Source organism: Athene noctua, chromosome 17 (genome assembly GCF_965140245.1).
Source record: "Athene noctua chromosome 17, bAthNoc1.hap1.1, whole genome shotgun sequence".
In the NCBI taxonomy this organism is placed as follows: Eukaryota; Metazoa; Chordata; class Aves; order Strigiformes; family Strigidae; genus Athene; species Athene noctua.
This window is the reverse complement of record NC_134053.1, coordinates 2,487,251-2,504,611: the sequence shown is the minus strand read 5'-3', so window position 1 is coordinate 2,504,611 and position 17,361 is coordinate 2,487,251. Positions and strand designations below refer to the sequence as shown.

The following is a 17,361-nucleotide window of genomic DNA, read 5'->3' as shown; positions in this document are numbered from 1 at the left end:
CGCGATGACGTCACGGCAGCGACGACACCACGAGGGAGGAGGAGGAGGAGGAAGAGGCGGCGGCGCGCGGCTGCTCCTCGCGAGACTTCCCGGTGTGTTCTCGCGAGACCCGGGGGCTGCGGTCAGAGGGCAGGGTGAGGCCAGGCCTGGCCTGGACTAGGCCTAGGGGGGGCCGGGAACGGAGGGGACCCCCCCGGCACCCCCAGGTGTGATTTCAGGGCTGAGAGAAGGGGGGACACGGCGGGTGGGGGGTTTAGTGGTGACAGTCCTGCCCGGGCAGGCCCGCACCAGAGCCACAGGGCCCGTTACCATGGTAACAGAGCCAAGCCCCATCCCCTTAGGCTGAAGCCCCCTCCCAAAAAATAATAATAAAAAAATAAACCCCGTTTCTTCCTTTCCTCTGACACCAGCCACATTTGTATCTTGCAGCTCGGGGCTGTGCCAAGCTTTGGTATGATTCATGCTTAAGTAAAAGAAACTGAAAGACCAGCCCTGAAAATAAGAACTTTGCTTCATGGCATAGAGCTGTCCTTGAAGGATAAAGGATACCCCCGGATAATCAAGGTAACACCAGCATCCTATAGCTGCTCTAACGTGTCTTTGAAACCATCCCATAATTGTCTGGCGTCATAGAGAAGTAACTTTAGCTGACTGCGTGGACATCCGGATCAACAGACAAGCAACACGAATATTGCAAAACTATAGTCGCTTTGCTTTTGATTAGTAATCAGCAGTGTGCGTGTTAATGATTAGTCAAATCGTGTTGTACTCAAATGTTTGAAGGGCATAAAATAAAACCATATTCGGGGTGCCCTGATGTGGCTGGGGCACTTCACACGCATGAATATGTATTTACCCTTTTAATTCCAAGCTTTTTGTCCTCACCTCTCTCCCCGGGCGGAATTTTCCTACCGCCCTCCACGCAGTTCACAGCATGTACGTGAGGAGCGTTGCCCGTGTCCCTCCCTACCTGCTCCGTGCTGGGGTCTGGCAGCACCCGCAGGGCTTTGTCCTGCGGAGACGTTCCGGATGGTGCCGATATAAAGCCGTGATCTTTGAGGCGAGCGGAGTGCTCCTCCCGTCCCCTTACAAGACAGCTGCGGGTGTGTATTCTCATTTGTTCCCGTTGTTTCTATGCATGGAGGGAAAAGAAATTGCAGGTGAGCCTGTCAGCTGCCTCTGGTTGTGGTAAGATATTCAAGGACTTGCGATGACGATGTGTGCCAGTCAGAGAGGGACCTGGGGGGTTGATCGACAGCCGGCTGAACAGAAGCCAGAGTGTGCCCAGGGGGCCAAGAAGGCCAATGGCATCCTGGCTTGTGTCAGCACTGGCGTGGCCAGCAGGGACAGGGAAGGGATCTGAGCCCTGGGCTCGGCACTGGTGAGGCCGCCCCTCGCTGAGTGGGTTCAGTTTTGGGCCCCTCACCCCAAACAGGCCATTGAATGACTCGAGCGTGGCCAGAGAAGGGCAACGGAGCTGGGGCAGGGTCTGGAGCACAGGTCTGCTGGGGAGCGGCTGGGGGAACTGGGGGGGTTCAGTCTGGAGAAGAGGAGGCTGAGGGGAGACCTCCTGGCCCTCTGCAACTCCCTGCCAGGAGGGGGCAGAGAGGGGGGGTGAGTCTCTGGAGCCAAGGCCCCAGCGCCAGGCCCCGAGGGAATGGCCTCAAGCTGCCCAGGGCAGGGTCAGGCTGGCTCTGAGGAAGGATTTCTGTGCAGAAGGGGCTGTTGGGCGTTGGAATGGGCTGCCCAGGGCAGGGGGGAGTCCCCGGGATCCCTGGAGGGGTTGAAGAGTCGGGCTGAGCCAGCGCTGAGGGATCTGGGGGAGTTGGGAACGGTCAGTGTTGGGTTAACAGTTGGACTGGATGATCTTCAAGGTCCTTTCCAACCTAGTTGATTCTGTGATTCTGTGGCTGTTGTGCCACCAGAACTGACAACAAGCAGCAACGATGTTGACAGCTCCAGGTCAGGGCCTGAACCCAGCTGGTAATGAAACCGTCCTGTGGTGGCTGATACCACCCAACGTTGGTAGAGCCCCTCAGCACGCTGTGAGAACTCCGTGTTCTCACCCCAAGGGTACCACACCGAAATTAAAGAAGCGAGGTGCTTCGGCTGGGGGACTGCCCAAACTTCGTCTCTCTGTGTCTGGGTAAATTACCCCGGTCCAGCACATCAGTTCTCCTGAGCGCTGGTCCATGTATCAGACCTCAGAATGATTTCAATCTGATTTCCCAGTTCTGATGATGCTGTATGTGCTCTCTCTTGGCTTTCTTACTTTTCTCTATGTAGTCTGGGAGGCCCAGAATTGTATTCCAGCCGGCACTGTCCAGCAAGCTCTACTCTCTGGAGGGGAAAATAGCCCCTCTCTGAAGTACACAAGAGGAGAGCTGACGACTGTGGAGTTTTTGCAGGAATTGGGACAGCAGTGCTTTGAGATTGTAAGCCAACTCCCCCTGTCCTCTCTTTGTGCTTCCTGACTGCAGGGAAATTGCAGGGATCCTGCAATGTGGTGGTTCAGTGAGGAAAGAGGAGCTTTTAAAAGAAATCCTTTGATGGAAGGGTTTGGATTTACCACCTAGGAAGCATTGCTGTTTGATCAGGGCAGATTTTTCACTGCCATCATCATTCTGGTACCCTGCCAGCACGGTCAGCTGAATTTGCCTTCACTTCCCCTGCATATTTCATAACTTTTTTTTTTTCAAGACACCTCTAGGATCAGCCAAGATGACAAGTCAGAGAGTCAGAGACCAGCTGAAAGGTTTTTGCTGTTAGTTCGTACGTGGACACGCTCGATGGCTGGAGACCATGGTCTCTGGGGAGGGTTCTTAAGATCTTAAGATCAGTAGAAGCCCCTCCAGGAATACAGTGAAGTTTTTTTTAAACAGCTCAGCCTAAAATGCAGATTCCTTTCCTGCCTGCTGAATGGTAAAGCAGTATTTATCTCTAACCTGCCTTGATTCCATGGCAGGCACAGTCGTGGTACATTCCTCTTTCCCAAAATCGGCCCTTTACGTCCACTGCTGCTTCTGTAGAATTAGCAACGTGAGAACGCTGGTTTATTTGGTCCAAGCAATTTAGCTGGGAGATTCACTGACTGCTTTCTGCTGCCAGAGGAAGTAGGACAGCAAGATAAGATGAACGGGCAACCTGCCTACCCAACCACTCTTATATTCCTCCCTGCTTCAAAGCCATGTATGGCTGATTACCATTGTTGGGGTTTCTCTGGTTTCTTAGGCAAATGTCTGTGTTCCAGTGGACTCTTTTCTCCTGGACTTAATCAGAAATGAGATGATAAAACAGCTCCCCATAATGGCAGAAGCAGTACAGTGTATCCGTGCGGAAGGACTTAAGACAGCTCTTCTAAGCAACAACTTCTGGCCGCGGAATGTGGAGAGCTTTCTGCCCCTAGACCGAAAGCACTTTGATGTGGTAAGCCTGGATGGATTCCAAAATACATTTCTGTACCTAGGTCTATAGAAAGCAGCAGCTGATATTCTTTACATGAAGGTACCAAACAAACAGCCACCAGCAGCATATGTTAGACAGAAATCTATGAGTCTGTAGAAAAGCTTTCCTGGCGTAATTCATTGTAGTGACTGGGCCTGGAAGAGGGTCTGAGCGAGTGGCAGGTACTTGTGCGTTTGAAAATTCATTGCAAAGTGCCCACACAACCACAAGTGTACGTGTAACAGGCATAGGCAGTGATGTCGATAAAGGACTTGGAAGCTGGAACACCACAAGAGAAATAAATGTTATTACCCAGTGCCCCTGCCTGCTTTATATTTAGTCCTTACTCTTCTAAAGCTTGTTGCATCCCGAAGAATTCCAAAGCATCCCCTATACTAAAAAAAAATCCCACTACCCCAAGGTGTGGATGTGTCTGAGAGCCCTCTCCCAGCACGCTTCGCTTGTCAGAGATGAGGCAGAAGATGAGCCATGAACCTCGAGGCTGGTTCGAGCAGCTCCACTTTAACAGGCAGCTACGAGGACTCGGCTCAGCATGACAGAAAATTTGCTTTTTTGTGTGCCCCAACTCACAGAATCCCAGACTCATCTTGGTTGGAAAAGACTCCAACCGTTAAACTCACATCTTTGAATTTCAGGAGTAAGTTTGTTTTATAGCCTTGATTAAGACAGTAAAATATGCAAAGAAAAGTCGTGTCGATACATTTAAAACCCAGGACTGTTTAAAGTCATCTTGTTAACGTTACATCATTATCAGCTCGGCTTTCTGTGCCTCACGCTAGTGGCAGGGGTGCCTGGGAAGTTCTCTTAGTGGAGTGATGCTCTTGTTGTGATGCTCTGTGGTACCCTTCATCTCAGAATGTTTCAAAGCACTTTAATAACCGTGGCCTATCCAGTGTCATCACTCATGCGTGTAGCTCTTCTCTAGCAGCAGGCAACAGCACTGCACTGTGTGGGGAAAAAAAGATTAATTGAATGTGGATTTCCATTAGCATTGGATTTTATATCTATCTAATAGATTAATTTCTATTCCTAGAGTGTCTATCAGTGCAGGGGTGAAATACTGCTTGAATTTTTTATGGTTTTGAGGACAATGTGAGTATTCGGAGACTGACCCAAGATATTTTTGATCCGAATTTGGGCAGATGATTGCGGTCAGCATCTCTGCTGCTGTGCAGATCACTTTGGTGTGGTTGGGAGGTGCAGTGGTCAGGACACTGCTTTTCCAGATCGTTTGGAAGGTGGTGCAATCCAAGGCTTTCTTGGATGGCGTTGATCAGTGGGTTCAGCACTGTCTGGGACATCCAGCGAGTCTCCCACTTCGTGACATCTCGTTGGATATCTTCCATCGAAGGACTGGCTGATCCTGTTTGGCTGATTGGAGCTGAGAGAGCCACAGCCAAGGCAGTTGGCACCCATGCAGTCGCTTGAATCACGTCCCACCCAGCCCTGTCAGCCCTCCATTCCCCGTGTCCTTCATTTCACATGTTAATTAGACTGTCAGTCTCTTTCCCACCGTCCCATCCTCCACTTCCAACGCTGCACAGATGTTTGTGGTCACAGTAGGCTCATGCATAATCCATTTGTTGTTGCTGTAGGTGGTTGAATCTTATCGGGAAGGAATGCACAAGCCAGACCCTCGTGTCTACGAGCTGTGCTTGGAGCGCTTGGGTGTTCAGCCCCAGGAATCCATCTTCCTCGACAACAGCAGCCAGAAACTGAAAGCAGCAGCCCAGCTTGGCATTAAAACGGTGAAGGTACAAAGCAGTGCAACCAGGGCGGGCTTTGGGTATGGTTTTTAAGTCCAGAAGCTGTGTTTGACTTGACTGGTTCAGTGTTTTCAAATGGCAGTGGCAGAGTCGTGTTGCCAAGCCTTTTGTTTCAGCCTGTCCTTATTCCTACAGGATGTGGCGGGGTTAAAGGGGAGGATTCCTGGCAAGGTCTGCACCGGCCTGCTTCATTCACAGCTCTGAGCCCTACTGCCAGTGTAACCTTGGAGAAGTGGCTTCTCCTTTGTGGACCTCAGTTCCCTATTTGAGAAACAGCCCTGACCGTATGGTTGAGACAACCACATCCACCTGGTGGGAGAAAATAAGACACAGTGAATAAATTTCTAGAAGCTCTAAGGCTTCATGGATCTGTCAGCTGGGGACTGACTGTTTAACCCCCCCCCCCTAGCTTCGGAGGGTTTTACTTCAGTGGGGACCACTGGGGGAAGGACAAGCATGGGACTGGTGGGAAGAGGGAGCTCTGCTCCCCTGGCCTGCACGCAGGGAGTTCCAGCTCTTAGCCCAAGCTCACAGTGCCTGTGCCACCAGAACTGGGACAGAGACCCAGGTGGGAGGCTCAGCAAGTACTAGTCATGGTACTGGGCTCTGTGTTGGCCGGGGAAGACCCGTGAATTCCCGTGTGTCTTAGTGAATCAGTGCCGTTGGACTCACAGATAAATGCATCACATGTGTGTGGAGCTCTTTCTTTCCTGGGCAATATTATCTTCTGACTATCACCCAGCATTACTCTCTCCCTCCTGCTTTCAGGTCGATGATCCAGAAGTAGCACTCAAAGAGCTTGAAGCCTGTCTGGGTTTTCCTTTGCGAGGGTTTGTTCCATATACTCGTTCAGTGAGACCAAGCATGGAAATCCCTAAAGATCATCTGCAAAAGTACCTTGAAAATGTTCTTGGTGAACACACAGCAGGTACTGCAGCGCTTTTTCTCTTCAGCTTGTAAGCTTGATTATTCTGAAGGCATTGGCGCTTTCTATTCTACAGCAGATGGACTGAAAAATAATATTGATTAAAGGCTCCTAATCTCCAAGCAGATGTTGCAGCTATTCAGGTTTCAGTGATCTGTCACTGTTTCCCAGAAATGGGAAGCAACATTTTAGGACTTCCTCATTTGGGAGGGGTTGAACACAAGTTGCCAAAGAGATGCCGGGAATATTCCTGGCCTGTGAGCCATCTATGAGCTTCCCAGGGATCTGGGACACGGGAGCAAGGTGTATGTTGCTGATTGTTGCGAGTCAGATCTCAGAGCCGGGCGCAGGAAGGGGAAGTAGAACCTGGAGAAATGGTGAGAAATAATCCCAGCTCATGCCTCTGTCTGCTGACCCTCTGCTCTCAACTCTTCAGGCCCGCTCGTGGTACGGCAGTTTGGCCAGGGACAATCTTCCCGGAGCTATTCAGTGAAGTTTGGAGATCGTTTGCTAGTGCTGAAGAAGGAGCCCTGTGGCAGCCCGTGTCCCGCAGGCCCTGCCGTCGGAAGGGAATACAGGTGAGAGGGCAGCTGGGCTCCTCCTGCTGCCTGAGGGGGGAAGACTTTTGTAGGAGATGCCAGACAACCCGGTCCTAGGGCCACAGCTCTGCTCCAGCCTTGGCTTTTCTGTTCCTCGTCACACACACCTGCCTCCCTCGCTGCCCCCCTGCCTTTCGCACGGCTCCGGAGCCCGTAGCCGTTGCACGGCTCCACAGCTCTCCTGGGGGCGAGCGTGCCCTTAGGACCCCGTGCCTGTGCAAAGCCCCCTCCCCGCTCCTGCACCCTGCTCCTCCCAGTCCACGGGGCACACCACAGCTCTGCCAGCGCTGGGAGACGCCGGGTCTCACTGCCGCGTCTGGCACCTTAGGTGGGAGAGAGGTCACAACACAGCACTGCAGCTGAGCCCTGCGAAGGGCGAGACCCGTGCTGGGACCAGTTTCACAGAATCACAGAATCATCTCGGTTAGAAAAGATCTTGAAGATCATCCAATCCAACAACTAACACAGTTTGTTGTGCCAGAAGTCTCTGCCTTAGCAGCAGGATGCTTGTGGGGGACAGCTATGATCCCCCCTTGGTTTTCCAGAGTGTGATGGGTAGATCTTGGGGCTCTGGGCCTTATGAAGGTTTTGATGTGCTTCTTTCACTCAAATCACATTTAAAACTGAGCACAGGACTCTCATACTGCGTGTCTGCCTAGCAACAATGCAGTTCTAGTATTGATTCCCTAATGCCTCTCTGTGCTGACACGGCTCTGACTCGCCCCAGCAGGGTACTGAAGGCACTCTCTGAGGCTGGTGTTCCTGTTCCCACTGTGCTTGCTCTCTGCCAGGACAGAAGGTAATCTCGGCCCCCAGCTTTCACTCTGTGCTCGACAACTTCAGCCAGATTTCCCCCAAAGACAAGGAGAGGAGAGAAAAAGGAACCAGACCTCACAAAGCACACTGGTCTAATTAGTGTTTGCCCAATCTTGGGCTAGAGGAGCCCCTAAGAAGTTCAAAGGACAGTAACACTTTAATTTGGCTTGGTTTAGGTATGTCCTTCTTTTAACAATTAATCAAAATGCTGTCTTCCTTTGAAAAGCTGCTAGAAAACAAGTGTTGTAGGGCTTCCCGCTGACTGGGTATGCTCAGAGTTCCAATAAGGAGGTGATTTTTATAACTGCCAGACCTCAGACTTGCCCCAAGATCTACAGCCATGATAGCAGCAAGTCTGCGACCAGGACAGCCTGCGCAGCCTGCAGCCAGCACAGCCACGCTCAGATCTCTGCCGGCTGCAGTAATAAAGTCTCTGCACTGCAGCTAAATGCGTGTCCACCGTTCACGGTGTTTGCGTGCAGTCTGAGAGCACAGCAGGGCGGGCAGGGAGATGGTTTATGGTGTAGCCTGGCCTCAAGCTCAGCTTCCTGGGGCTGGAGGGGCTGGGACTAATGGTGCCACAGCTGTGTGCCACTGTCTGGCAGCCTGAGCTGGGCTTAAACCCCGGCCACAGCCAGGCTTGAGGGCTCAAGCACTGTTGAGGCTGCTCTTCGATGTGCAGGTGAGGCCTGGGGACACGTTCAAGGGGCAGGTGAGATTTGAGGGGTGGGAGGTAGCAGGATTAACCTCAGACCCACCGGTTCCACCAGCACCCTGGGCACACCTTTCTACCTGATGGAGCACTGCGCTGGCCGCGTCTGCGGCGACGTCTCCCTCCCCACCCTGCAGCCCAGCCAGCGGAGGGCTGTTTATGCTGCCATGAGTCAAGTCCTCGCCAAGATCCACCGCGTAGACCTGAGAGCAGCTGAGCTGGAGGACCTCGGGGAGCACGGTGAGAGAAGGCTCTGTATCCTCTGTCAGTGTTTTCCTCTCCTGTGCATCAGCATTTCAAAGGATAGGCTCAGGTACAGGACTTGGGCTGAACTTGGGGGCAGTGGGGAAAGCAAAATGGGTAGCAGGGGGTCTGAATCCCCAGAGCGTGGTGGGAGGGTGTAGAGAGCTGCTTCAGATCCTCCCCGTCTGTGTTTCCTGGTAGTGATCCCCAGAGCTGCCTGCCAGGAGCAAGGGCTGCGCTGCGGGGGCACGAGTCACTGCTTTGCTGCCACCTCTGACCAGACTTCCTCAGTCTCTCTGCAGAGCTATCTCAGCTTCTTGGACTTGTTGGAAAACTTATGGTTTTGTCCAGGATCTGTTTATTTTCACCAGAATATCAAACCTAGTGCCCAGTTAAGAATATATGAGAACCCCTGGAAATCACAGTTAAACTCTTGGAGCTTAGCTCAGGGGCTGGACTGAGATCTGCTTGGCTGTTTGACTTTTTCTGCACGCACCTTTTATGCATCTTTTTTGAATTCTCTTTGTGCCCATCCCTCTCACCCTGAGAACCTTCATTCCTCTGTTACAGGCAATTACATTCAGCAGGAAGTTGAGGCCTGGACAAAGCAGTATCGAGCTACAGAAACTCACGTTATCCCAGCGATGGAGAGACTCATCGAGTGGCTGCCTCTGCATTTCCCTGAATCTCAGAAGACAACAGTGGTGCACGGTGATTTCAGGTACTGCCTGGCTGACAGCACCGCCCTGGAGCACATCCCAGGCAGGAGAGAGGGTAAAGCAATATGCAAACTCCAAAGAGATGCTTAGTTGGGCTGGCACAGCAGCTTCAGAACGATCCAAAAGCTGGGCTCTGGGTCAAGTTTAGCATCCCCCAGGTAACGAGATCTAGAGGGCCACAAGCCCTTCACATCTGTCATGAGAAACATATCCCAGGAGGTCCGACTGGTGCCGTCTTGCACCCAGAGCTCTCCTATTTTCCCCAGTGTTCATCTGCCTCCTGGTCTGTGGCAGTTTAAAGCAGTGTCCATTCGAAAGCGGGGAAACTGGGGGCAGGAATGGAGAGCCTGGACTCCTGATGTCCGATCCCAATCTTACTGCCTCACTGGTGTTGCAGTTTCTTCGCCCAACCACTGCGAACGGGTCTAACACTGGAGGATCATCGACTCTTTCTGCAATACTCAGAAATCAGTCCTGGTCGCTAATGGTATTTGGTGCTTAAAGCGTTTGGGTGGCTGGTGAGATGCTGCAGGATGTACAGCGAAACCTGGCAGTGCTACAGGCAAAGTCCTGCAGGAGCGTGGTGCCTCGGGACAGAGGGGAGGGATGCACAGAGTTACTTCTGCGTTGCCAGGCCCTGGCTGCCAGGGCTGCAAGGCTGCAGCGTGGGTGTATGCCAGTGCTGGGCCAAGGCTCCCTCCCACCAGGTTTAGTGCCCAGTTCCAGTGCGCCTGGAAGCTGGTGAGCTCTCCGCACCCTGCCAGGGTGGCTGCCCTCTCTGTTTCCTCCTCGGTAAGCTGCTGCCCTCTCCTGGGGCTCAAACTGGTGAAGGCTGCTTATAATCTGCAGCACATGACAGTGCAAGGCCTGGAGTTATTGTGTCTTTGAAACGATCCCCCTGGACCAGTGTCTTGCCCACTCCACATTTTGGCTAGCCTGTCCTGTAACATCTGTTAATGATCTGAGGCCCTGGATAACTTTGTTTCATTCTTCAAAGCACGATTCAGTTCATCATTAACCAGGGAGTTCACTATTGAGTAATCTCAGTCCTCTCTGACTTATGTTTACAGAAATTAATTTGTCACTTGTGCAGCCTCCCAAAGGACTCAGCAATTTTTGCAGAGAGTGAAGAGCACTGGAAAGCACCTCCTGCTGCTGAGCGCTGGGATTTTTTTCCCCTCTCTTGAGACTTTTCTGATCTCTTTTTCCTTCTGATACAGGATGGACAACCTGGTCTTTCATCCAGACAGGCCAGAAGTCCTTGCTGTCCTTGGCTGGAAGCTTTCAACTCTAGGAGATCCCATCTCTGATTTGGCGAATAACTGTATGGCCTACTTCCTGCCACCTCACTTTAATGCACTGAGAGGTACAGAGAGGGCAAAGTCACGTCTGACACACGTGAACTAAGTTCAGAAACAGATCAGCTCCTGCTTAGAAAGCTCAGCTGACAGCTGGGCTCGCTGCAGCTGGAAGGGGGCTCGTGCCATATCCCCTGCTCTGCCCTTTCTCCCCTCCCTGAAGAGAGATGTTTCCTTCCTCCAGGGTAGAAACATCTTCCTGCATGTGCAGTAATCACCGTGCCACGGTCACCCCATCCCCAGTTTGTCTCGTGTCTGCTGTCCCTTCGGGGGATTCTCTGCCATGCACTCCCCGTCCTGGTTGGAACCGTCACCCTCTTTGTTAGCAGTCGCGTCAGGGATGGGCCCAGAGAGGAGGGCCCTGCTTCACAAGATTGCCAAACTGCATTTAAAAGTTAATTTGGATTATTTTCCATCTTGCTTCAGCTGTAAAGCCAGGGAACTTTTCTGGGTAGAAAGCTGTGAGCCAGGCCAGCCCAGAAGGGGTTTGTCCACAAAGATATACACTTGTTTAATAAAAGAACAATATAGGGGTGAACAGGGAGGAAAATTACTCCATCGTTTAGGAGGAAGATCCATCAGTTACTGCTTTCATGATCTCACCCCAGTGAAGACAACTGCCCTGTATGCATTTCACCTCCATGGGCTGGTGCCAAACCCTCATTGTTATGTAAGGAAACAGCACGGCAGCCGTGCTGGCGTTGGATGGCGCAGGTCCCTCCGCTGCCCGGCTCTGCCACAAGCCTCACGGCATCCCTAGAAAGCTCTGAACTCCCCACTGTCTGCTGCTTCACTGTTGCCTCTTCACATTTTCCAGGCTTGAGGAAATGTGATTTGGGGCACCTGGGGATCCCCACAGCAGAGGAATATTCCCAGATGTACTGTGGCCACATGGGAGCGGAGCACCCCGAAAACTGGAATTTCTACATGGCCTTTGCCTTCTTCCGACTGGCTGCAATGCTGCAGGGACTCTACAGACACTCTCTGGCAGGTGAGGGACCCAATCTGTTGAGTCTGTTCTGCACAGGTCCCCAGCCAGAGCGCAGCTGCAGCAGCACCGGTGTGGGGAGAGCTCTCGGGCTGTCCCGGGGAGTGCAGACCGGCAGCACGTGCTGCAGGTGAATCCTGAGAGCTCTGAAATTCTGGGTGTTACAGCAAAGCGTGGCATGTCTGGCAGTCTTGTGCTTTCGGCGTAGAGCTCTTAGGGGAAATAAAGCCTCAAAATGAGAGATCTCGTTTCACCTCTGCGTTTGGAGATGAGTGAGCTGGAAGCAACCATCCAGCGAGTTATTGCTGTGTGGAGACAAGAGGGCTGGGACCAGAGTGTCCTGTAAAGCACAGAGCTCCCTGCCTGCTCCCACGCGCACTCCGGAGGGTGTGAGGCCTCTACAGCCGTGCTGTGTTGTCAGGTTGTGTCCTGCAAAGAGAAAACAGGGCCAGAGGGGAGCACACACAGGGCACTTCCCCAGTGGCTGCTTTTTGCTGGATGCAAGGCCTGCTCAGTTCCCGTTTGCTGTTTGTGCCGATCAGAGGTTGCTGTGTGGTCTCTTTTCTTTCACGGGAGAACTGAGCAGAGCTCAGAGCCATCTCCTACAGGTGGAGCTCTCAGACCTTCAAGCACCGGCCTTGGCAGAGAGACTCGGAAGCAGGGAGGTGGTGTGAACTCTCAGTGTGGTTTATCTGCATAGATCAGGTCTGGCCTGGGAGGCTTTATCACAGAAAAACAAGATATTATTTTTATATTTCTTTCCCGAGTCCTGCTGGGCTGGCCCAGACAAGGACACATGGTGCTGGTTGGGACGTGACTACATAACACGGGCTCTTTCAAATAAAAGTGTCCTATTCTTTTGTCCCCAGAGAGGCCAGCCCCAGGTGACAGCAGCCCGGAGGATGCAGAATTTGTGGCCGACCTGGGTTGGGAGTTTGCCATCAAAGAAGGATTCCGTGTTTTCGACGGCCTCCCCACCACAAAGCCCCTGGCACGACGTTACAGTACCTGGGCCGGGCGAGGGCCGTTCCTCAGCAGGAGCTGTGCTGCCTGGCCACGGCCTGGGGCAGCTCCTGTGCCCAAAGTCCCCACGGTCATTCCCCCCACCAGCCTGCTGGGGATGGCCCAGGGTCTTTACTGCAAGCTGGAAAAGATCGTGGCTCTCCAGTGGGGTTTTCTGATTTCCCAGCCCAGATGGACTCCACGTCCTCCTCTAGAACCGAAGGTGAGGCATCTTCCTCTCTACGCTTGCTTTGCTGCACCTGCAGCGGGGTGGGGGATCGTAGCGTGCCTCTGAGTGCCTTTGCCTTTCATCACATCAGACATCTGGCATTCATAGAGGCCAGCAGCTCACAGAAAGGGAGCTGGGTTCCCACTGCTGGCTACGTTCAAGGAACAGAGTTGCTATTCTGGGAAACAGCAATTTCAGCAGCTGGCACTCCCTTCCGAGATGAGCAGATTAACGCCACCCAGCTGTAATTGCTGGTGCTGCTCTGCCAAGGTCCTGCCATCAGTGGGGTCCCAGAGCTTGGCTGGGTTTGGCCTTTTCCACACCTGTCTGTCCCTTCCCCTCTCAGGGGAGGCCTCGCTGCTGTCTCTGTGTGGGAAAGGCTAAGTTAATTCTCTTTGCACCTCCCAGTCCTTCCTTGGCAGGTCCCTCAGGCAGGGCAGGGAGCTGCCTGCACCTCCACAGCTTCATTTCCTCCTTTGTGTTCTTTTATCCTCCTCTCCCTGGCAGGGGCTGGCCCTGCAGACGTCCCCAGCAGCAAACAGTCACCTGCCCAGTGATAAGCTGGGTGTGATCAGGCCCTTGGCCGTGCAGGCTCTGGGGAGCCACTGGGCTCCCTGTGCAGAGCAGGTGCTGCTGCACCCCTAAACCCTCCAAATGGAGACACGGGTCATTCCTGGTCTGGGGGTGAGGAAGCAGAAACCAGCTGCCACAGTGACTTGCCCACGGTCCTGTGGTGGGTCGGTGGTGGAGGTGGGAGTAGCACCAGCTCTGGAACTGCAGAGTTTTAATTACACATCGCTTCCTTCTGCCAGCACAAGACAGGTCAGGTCAATACACAGATATCAGGACACCTGAGTCCCCTGCCCGGGCTCTGCAAACTGGTTTCTTTGTGCTTCTACTTCCCAGTGCTGCTGGTGGCCGCGGTGCAGCTCAGTGAGCCCCACGGCTCTGGGCTGGCTGGTTTGCAAACAGAATTGCCGGGACCGGTGTCGTAACTGGTTGTTCACAGAGTGTGTCATGAAAGCAAACATCCCTATCCTTGGGTTGCTACCTAGATTATATTCTTAATGTATTCTAGTGGCATTATGAAATTCTAGTGGGTTACTTAACCACCTTTTAGCTGCCAAAAAAAAATCCCATCTGTAGTTCAGCCCTTCGGCAGCATTTCCTTGTGCTCTGGCAGAAACCAGCAAACTCCAGCATTTCAGGGAGCTTAGCAGCTGATCCACTGAGCAGGGGGAAAGGACGGGGAGGCAGCAGCTCTGGGGTATTTGGAAGTGCTGAGATGAGCAGATCTTCTTGCCTTTCTTCAAAACACTCATCTCGAGAGCTGCGAGTCGCCAAGCCTCTGAACATCAGGACTGCCACACTCTCTCTACTCCGTGCCTTGGGCTTGTCGGGGAGATGCTGCTCCTTGTCTGGGGGAACACAGAGCCCCCTCATCCCGTCCACCCCCCCCCGTCCATCCCACTGCTCTTTCCTTTGGCATCGTCCCTGCACTCTCAACCTTTGCTGTGGAAGCGTGTTGTGAAAGCCAGGGGAGGAGTTTTGCTGCCTGCAGCAGAAAGATAACGCAGTGGAGTGTTAAACAGCTGAGTAAGTCCTGGCCTGGGACTGTCGGGGTGCTCAGAAGCGAGGGCCAAGGGAAGGGGTGAGCCTGCCCCGTGCCAGCTGGCACCGCAGCGGTGGAGCTTCGTCCCAGTGAGCTTGGCAGCGAGCAGCCCTTGGCTGAGGCTCTCTCGGCTGAACGGGGCAGCGCCGGGGCCGATCCCGCTGCATCCCCCCCCGGGGAGCCGGCAGACTTTGCACGCTGGTCCCACAGGCTGCCCGTCCCCACAGTTCTCCGGGGAGATCCTCCCCAGAGGAGCAGGGCAAAGCAAAGTTTCTTTTTTCAGAGTGAGTGTAAGTGCGTCTGGGCAAAGCGCTGGGCACTCGGCTGCCTGGGAGGGAGCCAGCCCTGGCTAGCGGAGGGGCCAGCACCAGGGCAGCAGCGTGGAGGAGGATATAAGTAGAATCACAGAATAAAATCCCAGAATCATCTGGGCTGGAAAAGCCCCTGAAGCTCCTCCAGCCCCACCATGACCCTCCCCCTGACCGTTCCCAACTCCCCCAGATCCCTCAGCGCTGGCTCAGCCCGACTCTTCAACCCCTCCAGGGATCCCGGGGACTCCCCCCTGCCCTGGGCAGCCCATTCCAACGCCCAACAGCCCCTTCTGCACAGAAATCCTTCCTCAGAGCCAGCCTGACCCTGCCCTGGGCAGCCCATTCCAACGCCCAACAGCCCCTTCTGCACAGAAATCCTTCCTAATATGTCTCATCCTCTTCCATCAGGCAGAGAGTGCCAGGACCAAAGCAGCAGATCTGACAATGACCGTACAGGCCATGGATCAGCATCGCCTGGTGAGCAGACACCTGCACCCAGCCTCTGACCCTTGTCTGGCCCAAATAAAGCGACACAGGGACACGTCTCTTCTGACAGGGACACATCTCTTCTGGGGCCTCCTCCGCACCAGGAACGAGGCTGTGCAGCCTGGGGCCTGTGAGCACAAGGGGTGATTTGTCCCATGTGTCGTGGGATCCCAGAGGAGGACATTTCCTCAGGGGGTGTGGAAGGGGATGGGGCATTTGCTGCTGTGCTTCCCTGATCCTGTAGCCCCCGACTTGCCCTGCGTGGGCTTTGATCTCGCTCTCACCCAGGTCCCCCGAGCGGAACGTCGCGGCGGTGCAGACCCCAGCCTGGTGCTGCGCTCAGGTCTAAGCTCTGTGTCTGGCTGAAGGTCCCGCATGGTTCACAGGACAGCGCTCTCCAGAGCTCAGCCACCGGCCGCTGCGCTGGGGAGCCTTGGACCTGAGACTAAACCACGCTCTGGCGTGAGAGGGGCCGTGCTAACGGCAGCCTGGGAGCTTCGGGATTTCAGTGCTGGTTGCTGTTATCTCGTATCTTGTTATCTCGTTATCAGTGCCTTTATTGCCAGGTTCAGTCGGTATGGAGCAAATTCCATCATGAGGTTGCAGTCAATCCCAGCCGGGGGTGGGGGGGAAGTTGCTCAGGGATTAGCGGGTGGGGGTGCAAGACTTGGCTTGGGGAGTGAAGAGAATGGAGCGGGGTGTCTCTCCTCCTTTGGCACAAACACCTTCCGCTGCCTGTGGATGCGAGGACTCCAGTCAGTGCTGGGGGAGGAACTGAATCAGCTGCCTGAGGACTCTGACCTCAGGGGGGGCTCCGGAGCTGAGGCGGTTCCTGGCCGCTGGGAGGAACTGGGAGGAACTGGGAGGACTCCACGGTTCCTTGACTGCGGTGGGTCTTTCTGGGTTTCTTCAGGGACCCACAGGATCAGTGGGGGCTTCCAGTGCTTCACAGAGGAGAAGTGTGGGAACAATCGTGGTAATTCCTGAGCTCTTGATGCATAATCTAGGATTAATTCAATATTAAAGCGATGGGCACACTTTTCTGAATTCTCCTCCAGTCTCTCCAGCGCGGGTGCAGCCTCACAGCCCACTTTGATGAGGCCACGTCTGTCTGTGCAGCCACCCCTCCTCTCCGGGACACCGGGGAGCCCCGGGGGGGCCGTGCTGGCTGCTCAACACACGGGGCAGCCTCGTAACCTGAGCTTTGGTTTCTCCCAGGCTCCAGGGTGAAATTCTACCTCAACCCCCAGCACTTGGCCGGGCTGTGGAAGGGGGAGGGAGCCTCTGTCTGAGCCTCCATCAGCCCAGCCCAGGCACTTGGGTGATTTCCTAGCAGGTTTTTTTGCCTCCCACCATCTCACCTTTCAGGCAGGCTTAATCCCAGCTGGTTTTTGCAAGGCTGAGAGTTGAGGTGGGTCTGCCCTGAAGGTGTTTCCTCCCTTTCGTGTGGTTTTAGCACTGCTGGGTTTGTCTGCTAAGCCCGGGGGAAGGGAAGAGCCTTGCTCAGGAGGAGCAGAAGCATTAGCACAGGGCCAATGCTGAGTGTTGGCCATCCAGGTATCAGCAGAAGACACACAGAGGACATCAGCCGGGAGCTTAGGCCTGAGCAAGGCTGGGCTGGAGCTCAGCTCTGAGATGTGCCCTGTGGACACGCAGCCTGACCCCGTCCCTCTGGGAGACACGGTGGGCACAGGCACAGCTCTGCAGGCAAAACAGCTCTTCCTGGCATCTCCCAAATGGTTTAACACGCGCAGGTCTGCCAGAGGAGGGAGAACGTGTTGGAACAAGCAGTCACCTCCCGCAGGGCTGCCCAGGACCCACTGTCTGGCGTGACAAAGGGGAATCGGGCACCCTTTGAGGAGCTTGCGTGGCCGAGGATGAGAGAGGCTGAGCTCCGGTGCAAGAGGATTTCAGCTGATCCAGGAAACCCCCAGCTTAATCCGAGTCCTGCCGGATAACCTTGGGCAGTTGCTCTGCCTCTCCGGCCTTCACCGTTCCTCTGGACAAAACGGGGCCGATATTCCCCTCCCGAGGGTAACGCCTGGAGACCTGCAGATACAGGAGCTTCCCCCGTGCTACCTCCTGGCACAGTGGGTTAAACTATTTTGGAATTGACACATTCTACAATTT

At 54.0% G+C, this 17,361-nt stretch overlaps 1 protein-coding gene across 4 annotated transcripts; it reads left to right on the top strand.

The window, feature by feature from the left end:
• The first annotated feature begins 43 nt into the window (after positions 1 to 43).
• On the top strand, positions 44 to 16,270 carry ACAD10 (acyl-CoA dehydrogenase family member 10). 4 transcript variants are annotated; one of them, XM_074921061.1, is made up of 16 exons: positions 44 to 92; positions 430 to 564; positions 927 to 1,103; positions 2,287 to 2,435; positions 3,232 to 3,426; positions 5,061 to 5,219; positions 6,000 to 6,159; positions 6,593 to 6,734; positions 7,486 to 7,554; positions 8,342 to 8,523; positions 9,097 to 9,247; positions 10,466 to 10,611; positions 11,421 to 11,594; positions 12,461 to 12,816; positions 15,154 to 15,222; positions 15,302 to 16,270. In XM_074921061.1, the coding sequence occupies exons 3-16, from the start codon at positions 935 to 937 to the stop codon at positions 15,473 to 15,475; spliced, it is 2,295 nt and encodes a 764-aa protein (XP_074777162.1). In that variant the 5' UTR covers positions 44 to 92; positions 430 to 564; positions 927 to 934; the 3' UTR covers positions 15,476 to 16,270. The 4 variants fall into 4 exon arrangements, with proteins under 4 accessions (XP_074777162.1, XP_074777164.1, XP_074777165.1 ...); XM_074921063.1 differs by having other exon boundaries at positions 7,426 to 7,554; positions 15,520 to 16,270; XM_074921064.1 differs by lacking the exon at positions 7,486 to 7,554.
• The last annotated feature ends 1,091 nt before the right edge of the window (positions 16,271 to 17,361 follow it).

What these genes read in the sequence shown, in the direction of transcription:
- ACAD10 (XM_074921061.1), top strand. Translation starts at nt 935, where the DNA reads ATGTACGTGAGGAGCGTTGCCCGTGTCCCTCCCTACCTGCTCCGTGCT. An exon ending in GGAGGACCTCGGGGAGCACG is followed by an intron (nt 8,524 to 9,096) that starts GTGAGAGAAGGC and finishes CCTCTGTTACAG; the next exon opens with GCAATTACATTCAGCAGGAA. An exon ending in GTCCTCCTCTAGAACCGAAG is followed by an intron (nt 12,817 to 15,153) that starts GTGAGGCATCTT and finishes CTCTTCCATCAG; the next exon opens with GCAGAGAGTGCCAGGACCAA.